Source organism: Clupea harengus, unplaced genomic scaffold, assembly GCF_900700415.2.
Source record: "Clupea harengus unplaced genomic scaffold, Ch_v2.0.2, whole genome shotgun sequence".
Classification (NCBI taxonomy): Eukaryota; Metazoa; Chordata; class Actinopteri; order Clupeiformes; family Clupeidae; genus Clupea; species Clupea harengus.
In genome coordinates, this window is record NW_024879883.1 from 17501 (window position 1) to 36528 (window position 19028).

At 42.6% G+C, this 19028-nt stretch overlaps 3 protein-coding genes and 2 non-coding genes across 7 annotated transcripts in view; 1 reads left to right on the top strand and 4 right to left on the bottom strand.

The window, feature by feature from the left end:
• LOC122128490 (alpha-2,8-sialyltransferase 8E-like) overlaps positions 1-6748 on the bottom strand; it is a 10261-nt gene extending 3513 nt beyond the window's left edge. Inside the window, exons 1-4 of one of the 2 annotated variants that reach the window (XM_042705358.1) lie at positions 6144-6745; positions 3561-3645; positions 3265-3267; positions 77-186 (exon numbers count right to left, since the gene is read on the bottom strand). In XM_042705358.1, coding sequence (XP_042561292.1) covers positions 77-186; positions 3265-3267; positions 3561-3645; positions 6144-6283 — 338 coding nt within the window. In that variant the 5' untranslated portion in view covers positions 6284-6745. Of the gene's footprint in view, positions 1-76; positions 187-3264; positions 3268-3560; positions 3646-6143 lie in introns of both variants that reach the window. The other variant, XM_042705357.1, reaches the window with a different exon arrangement.
• Positions 6749-12173: 5425 nt separating this feature from the next.
• LOC105911056 (60S ribosomal protein L37) lies at positions 12174-14422 on the bottom strand. The gene is made up of 4 exons (XM_031578279.1): positions 14314-14422; positions 13659-13794; positions 13276-13360; positions 12174-12276 (listed from the first exon to the last, which is right to left on the bottom strand). The coding sequence occupies exons 1-4, from the start codon at positions 14314-14316 to the stop codon at positions 12207-12209; spliced, it is 294 nt and encodes a 97-aa protein (XP_031434139.1). The 5' UTR covers positions 14317-14422; the 3' UTR covers positions 12174-12206.
• Positions 12950-13027, bottom strand: LOC116223035. The gene has a single exon (XR_004164902.1). It is a non-coding gene; the product is annotated as a small nucleolar RNA SNORD72 (small nucleolar RNA).
• On the bottom strand, positions 13433-13513 carry LOC116223036. Its single transcript, XR_004164903.1, has one exon. It is a non-coding gene; the product is annotated as a small nucleolar RNA SNORD72 (small nucleolar RNA).
• Positions 14423-15087: 665 nt separating the features above from the next.
• LOC122130622 (phosducin-like protein) lies at positions 15088-18795 on the top strand. 2 transcript variants are annotated; one of them, XM_042705359.1, is made up of 5 exons: positions 15260-15277; positions 15724-15750; positions 16441-16621; positions 16763-16944; positions 18129-18795. In XM_042705359.1, the coding sequence occupies exons 1-5, from the start codon at positions 15275-15277 to the stop codon at positions 18699-18701; spliced, it is 966 nt and encodes a 321-aa protein (XP_042561293.1). In that variant the 5' UTR covers positions 15260-15274; the 3' UTR covers positions 18702-18795. The 2 variants fall into 2 exon arrangements, with proteins under 2 accessions (XP_042561294.1, XP_042561293.1); XM_042705360.1 differs by lacking the exons at positions 15260-15277; positions 15724-15750 and adding an exon at positions 15088-15194.
• Positions 18796-19028: the final 233 nt, after the last annotated feature.

Sequence of the window (19028 nt, forward strand, 5' to 3'; positions counted from 1 at the left end):
TATTGTGTGTATGGATGGTTCCAAAATGGCCTGGGGACATGTTTTGTGGGGTTGTGTATGTTTGTATGGAACTCACATAGTGAGGACCTTCACCTCCAGGATTTCCTTCCTCAGCATTTGACAGGAGGTTGAATTGAACTCCAAAGCCCCATTAGAGGCCTCCAGAAACCTGCCAGAAATAAAACTCTTAATCTAGGGCTGTCCAATCTGCTGTCCAACATGTCTGTTTTTATTTTCAATTTGACACACACAGTCCCTCATTCTCTCTCTCTCTCTCTCTCACACACACACACAAACACACACACACACTAGTCAGCTAAGTGAGGCACCAGACAAACATTGATCTACATGTAATGCTGAGCAGACATTAGCTTTCAGAGACAGAACTTAGAAAAGAGGAAAGGTTATCAAATTAAAGAGCACTTCCTTACTGTGGTAAATTCACAGTGACTGTGGCACTCCAAGTTAATATCCATGGTTACCTCACCGTGACTTCAGGCCATCATATTTACACTGTTACTTTGCCATTGCCGCTAAAAGCATTGACACACTGCAACATCTCACAGTGGTTTTATATCGCTGTGTTTCTGTGATGCAGCTGACCAAAAATAGCGCAAGGGCGAAGCAGTAAATTCCTATTGGGAACACAGGTTTGCACTGCAGGCACTTTATGTGGCTTTAGACCAATTTAATCTGTTAAATGGGGAATCTGGGACTATGGGCAATTCCTATAACAATATCCTGATGTGCATTACTGTAAAATGTGGAATTTGTTTTGAATATTGAATATGATTGCTGCATGGCATTATCTGTGTTTCTCTGCTGGCCACAGTTCTGCAATTTGGCTCATATGGTGATAACAAAGACAGGAGGATTAGGGGTTCAAATCCCACAGAGCATAAACACTGATAACATCGATGGTTCTACTGCATCATAAGCCACTCTAAAAGCATCTCTGGATACCAATGTGGCATTTGGTGGAGCTCAGCTTAAATACTTCCTGATTTTGGCCCTAAAGACAATTTACTATAAGATTAAATAAAATAAGGGTGTTTGAGGTTAAATACATTTACATATTTAGTTGAACCTTCTACCTTGGTTGATGCTTTTAAGGTTTTTTCAGTGTGATTTGATTCAGATGTACTCTGAATGAAGCATTACTTTTAGTTCAGTCTACCATTATATTATACATTATGTAATTATATGGGCACTCATTTGGTCAGAGAGACACACACCAAATCAGTCAAATCAACTGATTTGAGCAGAATTCAAGGAATAAAACATTGCACACTGACTGGTTTGAACTGGGCAAGATGGTGTTACGTTTTTAGTGCCAAGATCCAGACATCCAAAGATATAGTACATAGATCTACCTTACTTGAACACCACACTCCTCCACCTAGATTTGACATGTACAGACAGTCTGCACTATACTCCTCCACCTAGACTTGACATGTAGAGACAGTCTGCTACACAGATTCAAACTCCAACTTCTTAACTCAAAAAGGTTAACTCCCACTGGTTCTATTTCTTGGGTCCAAAGGGGTGTTAAAACTCCAAACCTTGCAAGAGTATTGCCTGATATATCGCTTTCTGAAGGAGACTACCATCTTACCGTGCCTCCCTCCCATCTTTTTTTTACTCCATCACACTGGAACACCCACCCATGATAGACAGGGGTGAAATGAGCTATCACGAAAACAGTGATAGAGAAATAGTCATGAAATTTGATTGACACATTTCACCATTCTGTCTGCCATGAGCACTCAGAGTGAGTGACTCAGAATGTGAGATGGGAAGGCGACAAGCTCATTCAGATGGTTCTACATCAGTAAATAGTCAAGCGAAGCTTGGTGTTCGACTGCCCCTCAGCACCTGATATCACTATACCGATAAACTCACAACCAAACCTAAGCTCATCTAGAAAGACAACATATCATACCTTACATAGACACATATAGGACACTGAATGCGAAATGTGTTTTCCATGTGCAGAGAATTTTTCAGTACACACTAAATATTAGTTTTATTCAAATGTCATCAGACCATATGTAGCCTGTACAAAAAAAAGCTCGTCTCTTGCATACAATCCAACATTTTGCATTCAGACTTTCAAAACGTAGTTATATAATGTTAGTAGATTAGAGGGCTAGTCTTATATAAACTATAAATTATGTATAAAAACTACATTTTGAGAATAACATTCAAACTATCAGTGCATCCCAGTTGTCATACCTAAACAACTAAAATGATCACAATTAGCATGACCAGACATATCTTAACTGCTACACTTCAAACATTTTCAGAAGCTACTACTCACTCTGTTCAGCTTCACACTTAGAGATGAAAGTGATTTTGCTGAATGCCTTTTGTTCTCCAGCTGAAATTCAGAGCATCACACAGCATGGAGCCCAAATGGTAGAGAGGCTGCACCAAAATGGCCACCATGTTTCAGACTTGTGCTGTTATTACTGTGGACAGCTTGAGTGCTCAACATGGACATGTCATGTGTCCATTGTGGAATTTTTTAAGAATGTGTAATGGGAGGGCAAGATGTTTGATGAGAGAACCTCACGCTGGATACAGAATGGCATGAAATAAGGAAGGAACAGAGAGAAAGATAAAAGAACGAAACAAACAAACAAACTGAGCAAACGGCGTATACATACATCTGAGACCTGTGAGGGAGTTATGGCGCATGCCTGTGTGGGAGCTCACTGGAGCACACGGGGAAAATGTCGGTGTTCTATGGAAGGTTTCAGGGTTTGACTCCACCCTGTGACCTTTGAACCAGGAAATGAAGTCCCTCTTTGACACATACATAGCACAGTGACAGTGCAGATGCAAAGAGGAGAAAGGGAGGTACACTCTCGCACACGCACGCACATACACACACTCTCTCTCTCGTACACACATTCTGACTAATGGGAACATAACAGTGGAGGGGTCCCGATTGTAGCATGCAGAGTTCATACCTGTCACTCGTTCACACACACACAAACCACACACACACACACACACACACACACACACACATGCACGCATTCGCACAGACACAAATCAAAGACTGCTGCAGAAATGAGCAGTCTGTCTGAGCGATGATAAAGAAATATTGCTTACTGGCCTACCTTTGAATGCGTTTTTTTTTTTTCTTAATTTCGTCTAGGCAGGGCGTGCTTACTACAGCAATCTGATTGTCTGAACCAATGACCTGACGAAAACATCTGTCAACATGCAGATAGCTCAGTTAGAGACGGTCTCAACCCCCTTCGAGCTCCAGCCCTAACACCTAAACTCATGCAGCTAAGCCTTGATTAACTATGGCTAACTAACTACTAAAAATTAGTCTTAATTGGCTATGCTGTAGTAGATGATACTCTTCTGTGATTGGATGGTGCCATTGTCTGATCGGTTAATCAATAGCGTTTCTAACAGCCAAAATCAAACAATTACCCTTATTCTCTATCTCTTTCTCTCTATTTTCTATATCTATGGTTCTCCCTCTGAGGGTCTCTTAGGCATAGGTGAGTGAAGCTGGTACCTTCTCCTCCATATCTGGCAGGCCTCAGTGGAGAGTCGTCTGGCAGGTTTAATCCGCTCCAGTTGCCTGCCTCATCTCCGCGCAGTCGGCTAAACTGTTGCCCACTGGTGGGAAAATGAGTCAGTTTATTTCTTTTTTATTTAACACACCTTCATTAATACCATTGACACACACCCTCTCACACATACACACACACATATGAGCACACACAAAGCTGCACCTTAGTGAAGGGACATAGAGAAGAAGAGAGTGAGTGTTAGACAGAGAAAGGGAGAAAGACAGAGAGAGAGAGAGAGAGAGAGAGAGAGAGAGAGAGAGAGAGAGAACAAGAGAGAGAGGACAGAGAGAGGAGGGGAGAGAAATACCACAGGAGAATGTTTCAGCACAGTTGGTTTAGTCATCGTGTCAGATGAAAGGGAGTCATGGCTCACTGGCCGGGGACGTGACCATGGCCGACACAACATGGCTGAAACAAGGTCCCCTCAAGGAGAGGATGGGGAGGGGGGGGGTGGGGGCTCGGGGCGCTGGGGGGTGGGGCTCAGAGGAACGAGGGATGAGAAGTGCTAGACTGGCCTGCTCCTGTGTTACTGGATATGACAGGTCATCTTCCTCCATAACTAGACCATCACGTCTGGTATCATATTCGCCATTTTCATATTCATCTGTGCTCCAGCTCACTCTGTGTGTCTTGCCATGCCTAAAGGCTGTCTGGAGGCGAGTAGACTCCCCCGGCTCAAGCTCTGCTTGAGGTTTCGTCCTTGCCACTGTCTCTACGGGGCTGCCTTTGCGGATGCATTTTTATACAGCCATGTATTTTGTGAAAATATTCCATTTTGGGAAAATATTATGGGATGAGTTGAAAAGGCAAGTGGGAGGACATGAAAGATACATAGCTCGGGCCTGTGCAGCCCCTCCAAATGGAGGTTTTAAATTATAAACTCACACAGAAGTACAGATGGTGTCTTTGGCAATAGAATCAAATGCTTATGGCAGCTCTCTGAAGACGGAACATTTCAACATACAAATCATGACCCCCACAAACCTGTTTTAAACCATTTTTCAATGTTAACGTGTTTATTCATTTTATTTGGTTTATGGAAGTGCCTTTGTCAGCAGTATATTGAAAATCTGTTCCATATCTGACTACAAACAGTTGGATTTCAATGTAGTCCTATGTTGTGAATTGAATTCTCACCTTTAATGGATTACACTAGATTACATTATTCTATCTACTCTTGTCTTTTCAACTCATGTCCCATTTCATGAAACAGGTTAAAGGCATTGCTGGTACCACTGCCATTGTGTCTTAAGCAGTGTAGATCAAATGTAAAGCATGCATGCATGCCCATGAGAAACACCTGCCATAGAGTAACCTGGTTGGGATACCAGACGCAATCCACCCAGAATAGCTTTCATTTGGATAACTCCTTAGTTTATATTTGGTTAAATTCTTAGAGGTACATTTCCTGAATGTTGTGTAACATTACTATGTGCAACAGCAGTCTGCAGTCGCAATGTTTTTTTAAATACATGCATTTCAGGTGACTGCATTTGATTTTTGCAGCTCTGTTTACAGTTTCCAAGAGCGACCCTATCATGAGACAGGCAAGAAAAGAAATCCCTAAGAGAAGAAGGAACCTCAAGCAGAAAAACAAACCAAGGAGAAGCCCATTATCGCTATAAGATATTTACCACAGATGCTCTCATTCCGACTGACTGTAGTCAAGTCTGCTGTTTCTATTGTTAGTATCTGGTCTCTCATGCATGCCTCTCACAGCACTACAGTAACAATCTGTGCTCCAGCCATCACAAGGATTACTACACATTTTCCCTGCAGACTGTATTACAGTTTCTCCAGTCAGTGTGGGGATTATGTGCTTCACATTTATTACCACCATGTGCAAGCACAAGAGCAGTGCACTTGCTTTCGTGCACGCCAGTCTTTTAAATCCCTTCATCTACAACCAAAATTCAAATGGGTTACAGTCATTGCGTGTCCTACTAATACTCTAAGAGTGTACTGGAGGCAGTATTGAGGCAGTTTGTGAGAGGCAGTAATATGATTAAGGAGGCAGCACTTTAGGGTGGGGGGACACTGACTAGGTTAGGGGGAGGGTAGCACTGGTGATGAGGGACTGTGATGGTAACAGGGGCCATCGTCATGGCGGCTGTGGTTCCCAGTAGATGTATGACCAGTCTCTTAGGCTGGAAGTATACAACTAAAACCAACAAATAGAAATGAATAAACACAATAAACCAACGTAAATTAAAGGAGGCAGGGAAATCCCGACATAGTCAGCTATAAGCTAGTTATAAGCCTATGTATGACATGGAAATGAGGCTTAAACCTCACACCGTGATGTCTGCCTCGTACGCGGACCTAACGCCTTTGTTCTGTGGAGTACGCAGAGCGCATCTCTTCTCTTAATGATTCTGATTTATAAGCAGGCATGACGCGCGCGTTATAGCGCGTGATGCGTTGATCTATTGCGTTGATGTGGAATGGGCTCACATCAGGTTGTGACAGGCACATAATTAGCAAACAGAAAAAAAATGATAAGGATAACAATGTTGACAGCCCTTGACAGGAGACTGCTTATACCTTTTGACGTAGTTCTTCCCGTAAAGGATCTGCTGCACGAGTGTTACCAGAGCGAAGGCACAGATGAAGATGAAACAGAGGGAGCGACTCCCCAGCAGATCTCGACTAGAGGTTGGATCCGCGTAGCTCATTCTCGTCATCCCGACGATTAGTAAGGACAAAAACGATCTCCAAAAAATATTAAAAAAATCCAAACAATCACGATCGCGCGCTCCTCGTCATCTTCGGGGTGGATGCTCACCTTCTCAAAAGACACTCCGCTGCGGCAGTTTGCGCTTCAGGGTTCGTTTTCCCGCGGCATTCCCGTGCACCTCTGTAAACAAGCACTACGATTGTGTTGTGATACAGAAGGGTTTCTAATCTCCCTGAATAACTATTCATGTATGCTGTCATTAATTGGGTCGAATTTTGTCTGGGATTTATTTTTTGGTCTTTTTAATGCTATACGCCCTTCTGTCATTCTGCGCGCGCATTCGCTTCAGCTTCGATGCGTCTAGCGTACCCCTTTCCCATCGCGTGCACGTAAGCTGACGCGCGTGGCTAGAAATCTCGTCACAGTTTGGAGGTGAGCGAACGCGCATCTCTCTCTCAATCTCTTATACCCCACTATCATCGGAGGCAACCGAAATGATGGGTACAGAAGCTTTGCCCTTTCAGTAATCTGTCAACTGGGGGTGTCTAGAGACTCTGGGCGCCCCAAGAAAAGCTCTGAGCGTGTGCCCGCTAACCCCACCGTCTACACATCTACAGAGGGTAAAAGTACAGAATAAAGCGCATACTATACTTGATGTAGTGACTGGCATGTTTGTGCATAGTCATCATGAGCAGGGCAAATGGTGTAAAGTAACTGTTAGACAATAAATGATTACAGAGTAATTGTAATAATTAAAAATGTATGTGTGTGGACACCTTATACAAAATAACGTAAGAAGATATTTTGAAAGACAAGTCGTCACTGTCATCCTAATACTTCTCCTACCTTCTTTTGGTAAGCCTATCTGCGGAGACATGTTGTATTTGGTCTGCTATCTTTGAAGGCAGATTGTATTTCTGCTGGTTTGGATAAAACAATGCCAGCACAGTTCACATCCAGCAATGTTGTTGGAATTGACAACCCATTTATCTGCAGGCACAAATTAAACTGTTGCCATAGTTAATTCAGTCAACCTAACAGATTCTCAATAATCACTGTTTTGTTTTTCTTCTTCCACTCCTATCACCTGCTCTAGGTAGTCGTGTTTCACAGTGTTTCAGCTCTGTAGCCTAAATATGAACCTCCTAGCAGGCTATTGATGTGGGGGCCCCTAGAGTTTCTGTACATGTCATTGAAGTCTCCCGCACAAAATTATACATTTCCAGGGGGCTCTCGTTTTCTCGATTGTCGTTGCTGTGCACTTACGTAATCAGCTGTCCTCTGGGCCCCCTTCCAGCTCTGGGCCCCAGGCATTTACCTGCTTTGCTTCTCCTGTCGCAATGCCCCTGTCTGCCAGTAGAGGGAGAGGTGTGGTTAGGGGGAAAGAGACCGAGTTAGCTCGGATGGAGGAGATGTTAAAGTCAAATACAGTTTTTTTTGTACAATTCATTTCACCAGTTTTCAGCACAGTGCACACAGTGTTTGCCAAACACAAGCACAGGCTCTCATGCTGAAGAGATAATGCGCTCCTTGAATTCACCATCCCCCTCGGAAGCCTGCTCAGTAGGCCTAACTGCCTCATAAGTCTGTTGCCTCAGTTAAAATCACATCCCTCCTCAGAAAATGTATATTTTTTACCTAATGAAGGCTTTGCATATTCAGGTGTAGTTGATATTTATATAAATCTTTATTTCAGACGCCAAGTTCCATATAAAATAACAGACATACAACTATAAAAAAAGAGAGAAAAACAAAAAGATACAACATCATCATCATCATCATCATTGTTTATTCAGGGAGAAATTGACTGAGCACAGGGCTCTTTTGCAGCAATGCCCTGATTGAGGCTACATAGTACAGAAGAACAATACATAAACAAACCATAACAAAACGAAACAGACAAAAGAAATTAAAAAAACACATTAAACAACTCAGAAATTAAGTATAAAAAATAAATAAATAAAATAACATAAAGTAAAAAAAAAAAAAATCAGAGAATCATTTAAAACAACAGCATTGAGGCACATCCTTATTATCTAAAAGGCTCTTAAATTGGTTGACAGACAAATACTTGGTTAATTTCAACTCCACTTGAATAGTGTTCCATTTATGGGAAGCAAAGAACTTAAAAGCTATTTTACCTATATTAGTTTTTGTAAGGGGGATTTCAAGGGAGATGAGGCTCTGTGACCGTGTATTATGACAGATGGATTTTAATTTTAAAAGTGACATGAGATAATTAGGCAGTTTTCCCACTAAGGCTTTATAAACAAATAAAAGACAGTGTTTTTCCCTCCTGTCTGCTAGAGGGGACCAACCAACATTCTTGTATAAGTTACAGTGGTGGGTCCTGAAAGCGTCTCCTGTAACAAAGCGAATAGCACTATGGTAAACAGAGTCCAGGAGTTTTAAGGTAGAGGGTGCAGCATACATGTAAACAATGTCACCATAGTCAAGAACTGACAAAATTGTTGATTGCACTATTTCCATTCGGTTTTCAAAAGTAAAACAAGATCTTATTCTATAAAGAGCACCCAGTTTAATTTTAACCTTCTTAGCTAGGTCAAGAACATGTGATTTAAATGACAGCCTATCATCTAGCCAGATACCTAGGTATTTATAGCAAGGAACTTGCTCAATATTAGTCCCAGAACGGGTGCATATCCTATGGGTAACATACATATTCAATGGCAATAACTATGGTACATAATTCGATAACTTTCTTCGTACACTGGCAGGGTATCCAGATGCAGAACATGTGGGACAGGACGTTTGTGTGAGATAATGTGGGGCATGTTATCAACACTGAGAGGTAACTTAAAACTTTTAAATCTATCTCACTGAATAAGAGACATTTGTATTCTGCCTTCTGCACAGTGCTGTTTGTAATCCCAAAGGCACACTAATTTTGCAACGTAGGCTTAACATGTCTTGATAGACAACTTGCATTGGCCATTAGGGGCCCATCACAGGCAAATGTCTTTAAACAAAGCAGCAGGCATTATGCAGCTCAACCTGCTGTACTAAAAAGGCAGTGCACACAATGGATCCAACGAAAGTTCTTTACAAATGCAAGATAAGAATAAAAATCAATTCAACACGTATTTAAACCTCTTTTGCTGTCTATGATTTAATAAAACAGATTTCTTGAGGCTCTGAAAAGTATTTGAAAAGAATACAAAGAATTGCCTTCTCAGCTGCCGTAGTTGCAATGTTTAAATAAATGTGCTGCTACATTTTGTCGGGGCTGGGCTGGTTGCTGCTTGTGACGTAGCACTAGTACATATAGAAACTATGAGTAGAAACAAATAACCAATGAAAATAGGGGGACATTGGGCTCTAATTTCACTGATGACAATGAGAAAAGCAACGAGCAGTCGAGTCACGCATGCACTAAACTATTTGGTGGCGTGTGCGAGCAATGCGCTGACCCTCCCATGTTTGTGCTAGGATCGTGCTCATGGTATGAAATTAGCTAAATGATTTTTTTCAGCTTACTAAATTAGCTTTAGTTCATGCACAGCGGGTTTTGCTCATCGCTTGTTGGCAGTTGCCCGGCAATGGAATGAGGGCCTCTAATCTCAATATGCATCAAGATGCGGGAAAAATGGTCAGAGCTCAGTACAATACAAATCGGGACACCTGTCATCGCCCTATACACTATGGAGCACGTAAAAAGTGATAATAGGATGTAGCCCTTCGGTAAACTGCCTTTAATATGCCAGCGACATAAACTCATTTGATTTAAATGAGTTTCAAAGGGTGACAACTTTGTAACATGCTTATTTGTATGATGTAGATAGTTTTTAGTATTTGCACTTCGTTAATGTCATTTGAAATAGTTTGTCTTTATTAAGGTTTGATGCATCAAATGGGTGAAATAAGTAACTTTAATGTAAACATGTCATAAAGGTTCTGTGGGTGGAGCTTCAGAGATACCATTATTTGAACATGTGCCCTGTGGGTATAGCAAAACTCCAATTTGTCATTGCATGGATCAATCCATATTTGGAGACAATATTCAACCACAGAAAAACAACAGAGTGTTCACAGTTCAGCGAGCAAACTGAGGAAGCTGGGTTATAGGTCACAATGTCACACTGTGAATAAGGGGAGTATCCTGACATGGACATTTGAAATGTATTGTTTGGAGGATAACCCCTTGAGATGCAGCATCTCCTTTTCAAGGGGGTCCTCAAATACAACATACAAGACAAAAGAAAGGGTAGGTTGGAGCCATATAAAATCAGAGATTGGCTTTTAAAAAAAACAACCCATGAACAGAATTCAGACTGACAATACCCATGCACAGGTTGCATACAAGCATGGGACTGAGCAGGAACTATCCTGATGGCATACATACTTAAGGAAAGCACAGGTGACATGAAAGTATGTTTGTGTATACTGTACCACATTTCTAAGCAGGACTCTCCAGGACTAATTACGGCTTTGTTGGCACATTAGAAGCCTCTTCTGGAGCCTACCGTGCAATTACATAACACTGTTTTTCATGACAAAAAGTGTGGCAACCTGTAATTCAATCTTTTGCCAATTTAATTTGTGAGAAACTGTACTATATTCTCCCAGTGATGCAACAGCCCGTCCTAATTCTGACTTGCTCTCCTGGGTTTACATCCCTTTTTCAGTTGAGACTGTGACCCAAGCGCTGAGGTTCAAGTGCCACACACCAGTATCCAGAGCCTCCTACTAAACCAAGTCAGAGGTATCGCTTTTATTTATGCTGTGTTAAGCAAACTAAAAACTGCCCTTCGCCACTCTTCAGTTTTGCCTTAACCAGGGAATTAAATGGCTCTGCAGCAGTTTTAGTGTGCACAGGGAAAGTGCAGTCACTGCACACATAGAAGGGAATTTTCCTTTGCTGTCAGATACAGGGCTTATGGTGACACAGTTTTAAGTACCAAATAATCGTAAATGAACAACTATTAGGGTTGGCGATATGGGTGAAGTGACGTGGGGCTGACGTGAATCTAAGTGGGTTAAGCACCCATACAAAACAGTTAAACCCTACACTTAAGGGTCCATGACGAGCCATAAACAATTTGCACATCTAAATAAAATAAGTACAAGCTCTCTGTAGATTGCTGCAGGTTACGCACTCTCATCACATGGCAAGTTAGTGTTTACTTTAAAAGACAACCGGCCTATTTTATTTATCAGATGGAAATTTACGTCAACTGAGAGGCAACTGGTGGGATTCACATCCAACCACGTCAGAGGAACCGTAAAGCATGACAGAATAAAACGTGACTGTTTGCCTACTCCTAATGCCTTCACAAACAGCTGTTGCAGCCGATCACTACTAGAGCACAGATGAGTGCAACAGACATTCAACATCTGTGGGCAACTTAATCTGGTGAAGTCCTGGCACAACTGTTGACATGAGCTATGCTCAGACTAAAAAACTTCCATGTCCATAAAGTGACCTTAAAAGTGCAAATGGGAGAAAACTGCGTAGACATACGTTTTCTATGCAAGTTACGTTTTACAAGCACCTTGAGATTTCTTTGTATTTTAAAGTGTGCTATACAAATAAAATCCATTGTTATTATTTATTTCATTTGTACGCTCTACATTAACATTAAACCGTTTGTAATTTGCCTGTTTTTGTTCAACTACCAGTCATGATTTGGAGGGGAGAAAGTAACTGCAGACATTTTTGTCGATAGACTGCTCAATGAAAGCCCCGCCACTTGTTTAATGCCTTGGATTTATCCAGCTCCTACACATAGTTGAACCATATAACTTGTACATTTACTATAGTTCAGTGCAGACACAAAATTATTCATAAAACCTACCCTTATCAAAATGTGATAAAACTCTAGTAACAAAAAAAAAAATCTTGAACAGAGGCATAAATGAGGCAGTTGGAACAGAAGTTTTACTGAACAATTTTATTGACGTTTGAGACTTTAGGAGGAGCTGGATGCTGCCACCGCAGACCGTCTGGGTTTGGGAACAGTGCCCTCACGGAATCCATTTCTGCAAAACACAAACAATAAGGTATTGACATGGGTTCCTGACCAAAAGGACTTGGCTCATATAGAACCAACTTGTCACATCTCCCCAGAACCTTAGATCATACTACCAGGAAATGGTTTCAAATAGATTGACTGTTTAAGCAAATGACATGCACTTGTATGACAGCCTCCCACAAATATGGATTAAAAAAAAAAAAAAAAATCTATTTTGAAACTCAATTAAAATACTCAGACCTAGATCTTGCACACACTATCAATGTCATTGGCGCAAGTCCATAACGATCCTTGCCCTATGAAAATGTGCTAACTATCATTATTAGTAATGTAATAAGATAATTCAGGCATTTCAGAATATTCTCTTGAATATGTTAACACTAAATGCAACACACACTTGATGCATAGTTCTATGTGCTGCATGCGTTCTAGTTTAATAATGAATTACATTGCCCAGTTCAGTTTAAATTGTGCCCAGCTCAATATTACCGAGACAAGCCACATGAACAAGGAAAGGCCAATTGTCAGATAAACTTTGCCTCACTAGATGCCCAATACAGAGGGAGACGACTCATAAAAAAGCAAAGTTATCAATCTCTTAATATCACATTCAATAGGAATTTATAAATCATGTTGACCAACTACGACAGAGCAAACATATTTAAGCACACACCAGAAATAGCTCTCCTCAGTATAAGGTTGAAATCACGGGATATCATTTGTTCAGACATTTATATTTTACACATCACTGGAGAGCATCTGTGTGTGCACTGGAGACAAAACTTTAGAACACAGTTGACAACGTAAGCATCTGCACAGGCAACAGAGGTCAGACTAAACACCTGACAACTTCACCCGCATTAATACTCAGACTACAGTCTGAGAACATAAAAGCTCATCAGAAAATACAACAGCCCTCAGCCACCAACATGTCAGCACTGGCTTGACCCATCCCAGAAAAGGGAGGAATCTTCAAAGTGTCCCATTAATAACTAACTCAGCTCACCTGAACCTGCGGAAGACCACCTTCATGTGTCTCATACGGCCAGTGCCAGTGGTGCTGCGTCTCTTGGCCTTCTCACTCCAATTGTCTGTAAACACAGCCACACACACACACACTTAATATTTTATAAACCAATCAATGAGCAGTGCACACACTAGGGTGCTCTCCTCAGGATAAGTAGTTAATATCACAGAGTTTCATTAGTTCAGACATTTATTATTTTTAACATCACTGGTGAGCATTTCAAGACTTAGAACTGATGCACCCTCTGATGCATAAGGCCCATACATGTATGTACAGACATTTGCACAAGCTGGCAATGCAAATAACCTCTTTAACGTTTTAAGACGACCTATTCCCAAACTGACACCAGTGGACAAACTTACACTTTCGCTTGCGCTTGGCAGGGTAACCGCACTTTCCGCAGGTAGACTTCTGGAGATGGTAAGCCTTGGAGCCGCAGCGGCGGCAGAGTGTGTGCGTCTTGTTACGACGCTTTCCGAAGGAGGACGTACCCTTCGTCTGAAATGCAAAACATCACATTAGAATGGATAGCGAGACATGTTAGGCTTGTCATTAAGGGTTACCAGGGTAGACTCCTGCTTGAACACATCTTAACCATGCAACCCATAGCAGATTAGCATACCTATCCACCAGTTTACACGGCACTTAGCTTGCTATGAACACTGGTTGATGATTTTGCTGGAGGAAGCAAAACCAAAGTATTCGGGTCTTCCATAACTACACCGCGAATACTTAAAGAGTTTACGTGACATGAAACGGTTTTAAATATTTCAGTGCTAGCCACACATTATAGAACTGTTACATTCGTGTGGGGCTTTGCTTACCGCAACACTTAGCTAGAAGGCTAACATCTCAGGCTTATAATAATATCTATACAAGTACAAGTGTACAAGGAAAATGTTGACAAATATAGAACCAGGATGTTTGGATATGTTAAAATACTCCACTTGACTATATTTCCAAATAGTTTTAAAACAGATGTTTAAGGATTTCATTCAACAGCTAAGGTACACTCACCATCTTTCCGACGAAGAGGAAACCAAAGAGACCGGAACTTGGGTTTGTGTAGCGTTAAATATCCACCGAAGGTTTTCCTGGTGCAACCATAAAATGATGCCCGGGGCTTGTTCTAAGAAAAAAAAGCGAACTGTTAAAAACATTTTAAATCAAGAAAGATGTCGTAAAGATGTCATAATTGCAAGTTTACCAATAGTGAAAGTGTACACGATTTATGCAATTACTTTAACCTTAGTGAAAGCAAAGTTGACTTCTGGTAAACTGGTCATTTCTGGAAAACTTTGTTTTTACAAGTAATACACATATTTTGCATACACTGACTTCTTAAAACGTGTTTGGCCGTTATGAAATTGGCTTTAATTTTAATATGGACATTTTGTTATTTCAATAAAATATACATTTTATTATTTCAATAAAATGTACAACCGTTTAATGTTAGGAGCTAAATTGTTTTAAGTAACCAAACCATACAATTCGAATGAGTTGTTTCTTTATTCTGTGTAAACTCTGTTTGCAAGGAATCCACCTTAATTTCAGTTGGAGACAAGGCTAAACGGGATGACACATTTTATTGAACAGAATCAAATGCGGTATCTCTCAAGTTATTTTGTCGATTTTCCAAAACCCCTTCATTCTCTCATATGGATTTTCTTAACAGGACCTGACAAAATGCTAATCCGCATTATACAGAATGACGACTGTCACTAAACTTGTTTTCGTTCACTTCGCCCGACTACGCTTTTATTTCGCTCAGCACACGTACATTTCGGCCGTAAATTCGAGATTGTATCTAGGCTTTTATTTTGCCCGGAAGTGCACTGTTGTCCCTTGGGTGGAGGATACAAAATCAAGGCTGTTGGATTTCCAAAACATATATCGTGGTAAGATGCAGTTTTTGACGTCAATGGCAAATATACAGTCGCTGATATTATAGATTAATGTTGTGAACCTAATCACTGCCATGGTAATACAGACAAAAATCACTAGAAGCGAACGTTATAGCTAGTAACTTGCGATTGATAGCCAATGTTAGCTCGCTTGCTAATCTAACTCAAGAGATTGTTTTGACGTTTGGCAGAATGTTAGCTATCCGTTTGCGGTAAAAAAAGTCTGTAGTCGATTTAGTCGGATTTGAAATGTGGTACATTGCCCATATGTTAATATGTGTAGGGGTGTCAGTGGTAACTTGGCTAGTTAAGGAAGTGCTGGGATGCCAGCAAACACTTCCTAGCTGGCTAGCAGTAGTATTAGCAGATATTGACAGATAGTGAGTTCTAAATACACCACTGTGTAGTAATGCTAGCTAGCTAACGACTAGTAATAGTTGTTAGACATAGACGGGAAACCTTTAATCATACTGAAACAGTTGAATTTTTTTCGTTTTTTATCTTTGTTCGTCGTCGTCGCTAGCCTGTCACAGTCGACCTATATAGCCAGGTAAGCTTAGTTAAGACCACATCAAATTAAGGCTAATGAGCTTAGGGAGCTTCGGCCCACTTTCCATCATTGTTATCCAGTAGTAAATCGTTTTGCATGATAATTTATGGGGTCTGGGCTGCTGAGTTGTGCTATTTTACTAATTTTGTATGGGCTCTATCCACCGATATTTGTGTAGGAAAATGGGGAGTGTGTTGTTTTGTTTGTAATAATGCGTTTAACATCTCGTGGTAAGATGTGAAGCTATTCACGGGCCCTGTTTGGCGTCCTAGACTAGATGAGAGATCCACTCTAAATTTCACAGTGCCACCCCCACTCTGTGTCTGCATCCATCTCTGACAGACCATCTGTGCAGAGGGATTAACAGCCAGATAGTTGTTTTGCTTTTTGCTTTATCTAGCAGATCCATTCATGCAAACGACATTATAGCCTATATCTAGACAAACTCACATGGACATGAAGATAGAGCTCACTGCACAGACAGTTTTACTTCTACTCATTAGGTATACAATTAATAATAACTGATGTTGAGGTTGTAGGTATTTCGCAAGACAGTGGTTAAGTCTCAGGCCTCTACTTTTATGCCATTATCTCGATGGCCTTTGGGTATGGATGGGTGAAGTGTTTTCATTCTAGAGCCTTCAATTGTGAAGATCACTGTCCGTGCTGAAATATTACCTTGTGACTCAGGTAGCTATGACGACGCTGGATGATAAGCTCCTGGGTGAGAAGCTGCAGTACTACTGCAGTAGCAGTGAGGATGAGGATAGCGACCACGATGAAGATGAAGAGGGGCCTAAAACCATCCGTGACCAGGCAGTGCTGGAACCAGAGGTGGAGTACAGCGCAGATGGCACTGCTGTTAACACAGGTAACTTAATAACCAAGGCTTTTCCTGTTGGTGTTGCACATGAAGACCCCACCAGTCATCAGTTGTTCTTGTGGGTTTTGGCTCGCTTTAAGAAGCTTCTGAAAAGCAGCCTTGTTCGTTGTCTCTGTCTGTCTTGCTTAGGACCAAAGGGTGTGATAAATGACTGGCGGAAGTTCAAAAAGTTGGAGACCGAGCAGAGGCGGGAGCAGAAGAGAGAGATGGAGAAACTGATCAAGAAGCTGAGCCTCACCTGCCGTTCACATCTGGATGATGAGAAGGACAAGGAGAAACAGAAGAATGTACAGGACAAAATCCGTGGCAAGGTCTGTGTGTGTGTGTGTGTGTGTGTGAGCGAGCATGGGAGAGCGGGGTAATGTGTGTGGTGTGAGCTGGGTAATCTGTGTGTGTGTGTGTGTGTGTGTGTGTGTGTGTGTGTGTGTGTGAGCATGGGAGAGCATGGGTAATGTGTGTGTGGGAGTGGGGTAATGTGTTTGAGTGTGGGAAAGGGTGAGTGTGGGAGAGCGGGTAATGTGTGTGTGTGGTGTGGTGTGTTGTGTGTGTGTGTGGTGTGTGTGTGTGTGTGGGAGAGCGGGTAATGTGTGTGTGTGTGTGGGAGAGCGGGGTAATGTGTGTGTGTGTGTGGGAGAGCGGGGTAATGTGAGTGTGTGTGTGTGTGTGTGTGTGTGTGTGTGTGTGTGTGTGTGAGTGTGTGTGTGTGGGAGAGCGGGGTAATGTGTGTGAGGGTGGGAGAGCGGGGTAATGTGTGAGTGAGGGAGAGCGGGGTAATGTGTGTGTGTGTGTGGGAGAGCGGGGTAATGTGTGTGTGTGTGAGTGAGGGAGAGCGGGTGATGTGTGAGAGAGTGTGAGGGTGTGAGAGCGGGGTACAATAACTATAACTATATGTCTTGTCTTATCTGTTGTTGTGCGTGTGCACTTATATGTTTCACCGTGGGAGAGTGGGAAACGTTTTTTTCGATTCCTTTGTATGTCTTAACATGCAAAGTAATTGACAATAAACCTACTTTGACTTTGTAATGTGTGTGAGTGGGAGAGCGTGGTAATGTGTGAGAGAGCGGGGTAATGTGTGAGAGAGCGGGGTAGTGTGTGTGAGTGAGTGTGGGAGAGCGGGGTTGTGTGTGTGTGAGTGAGTGAGTGTGGGAGAGCGGGTGATGTGTGTGAGTGTGGAGCGAGCGGGTTGTGTGTGTGTGTGTGTGTGTGTGAGTGTGGGAGAGCGGGGTAATGTGTGTGTGTGGGAGCGGGGTTGTGTGAGTGTGTGTGTGTGTGTGTGAGTGTGGGAGAGCGGGGTAATGTGTGTGTGTGTGGGAGAGCGGGGTAATGTGTGTGTGGGAGAGTGGGGTAATGTGTGTGAGTGTGAGGGTGGGAGAGTGTAATGTGTGTGGGGTAGTTTGTTTGTCTGGAGGATGTATCTTGACATACCTGCACTTGTGCAGCCATCCAGAATGCTACCATTATTATGTATGTTCTTGTTCTTGTTCGGTGTTCTCAGCTTGTAGCGAAGGATGCGGACGAGGAGTTGGACGAGGATGATGAAGAGTTCCTGGAGCAGTACAGGCAGCAGCGCATGGCCCAGATGCGGCTCGCCCTCGGCGGGGGCCGGCAGTTCGCTCAGGTGGTGGAGCTCAGCAGCGGGGAGGAGTTCCTGGCGGCGGTGGATGAGGAGGGCCGCGGCACGCTGGTCATCATCCACATCTATGAGCCTGAGGTCCTGGCCTGCCAGGCCATGGAGGGCTGCATGATGTGCCTGGCACAGCAGTACCCGCTGGTCAAGTTCTGCCGCGTGCTTGGCTCCGACATCGGCACCAGTGCGCAGTTCCGCGCCTCTGCGCTGCCCGCCCTGCTGTTATACCGCGGTGGCGAGCTGGTGGGCAACCTGGTACGCATCAGTGACCAGCTGGGCAACGACTTCTACGCCACCGACGTGGAAGGGCTGCTGCAGGAGTACGGCCTGCTGCCTGACAAGTACGCCCAGACACTGGCCAACGCTGGCGCAAACGGAAGCATCCGGAACAGCAACCTCGCTCAGCTCAGCGACTCCGACAGTGACCTGGACTTAGACTAGACCCCCCCACACACACCTGGACACTTTCTCAAACGTCCACACATACACATGCTCACATATGCACACCAACCACAAGCATATAATCATGGTTCGGAATAGCCTTTTTTGGCTAAGGTGAGTGAGTGGACTGGGGGAGTCTCACCAGGGGTATCATTAGTCAACATTTTCAGAGGCTTTTCTCTTCTAGCTTTCCTACCCAAGCTTATTGATATTGATACACATAACATGACGTGATGGATGTGGTGAAAGTCAACTACCAGTGTGTTTCTGTGAGCTACGTCTGCTCAGAGTAGCACATTGGATGTGTAGTTTGACAACTCCGCACTT

Coding starts and splice junctions, on each gene's coding strand:
- LOC105911056 (XM_031578279.1), bottom strand. Junction 13,361..13,658: donor TGCCAAGCGCAAGCGAAAGT/GTAAGTTTGTCC, acceptor CTGTGTTTACAG/ACAATTGGAGTGAGAAGGCC. Junction 12,277..13,275: donor GTGGTCTTCCGCAGGTTCAG/GTGAGCTGAGTT, acceptor TGTGTTTTGCAG/AAATGGATTCCGTGAGGGCA.
- LOC122130622 (XM_042705359.1), top strand. Junction 15,751..16,440: donor CAGTCGACCTATATAGCCAG/GTAAGCTTAGTT, acceptor CTTGTGACTCAG/GTAGCTATGACGACGCTGGA. Junction 16,622..16,762: donor TGGCACTGCTGTTAACACAG/GTAACTTAATAA, acceptor TGTCTTGCTTAG/GACCAAAGGGTGTGATAAAT.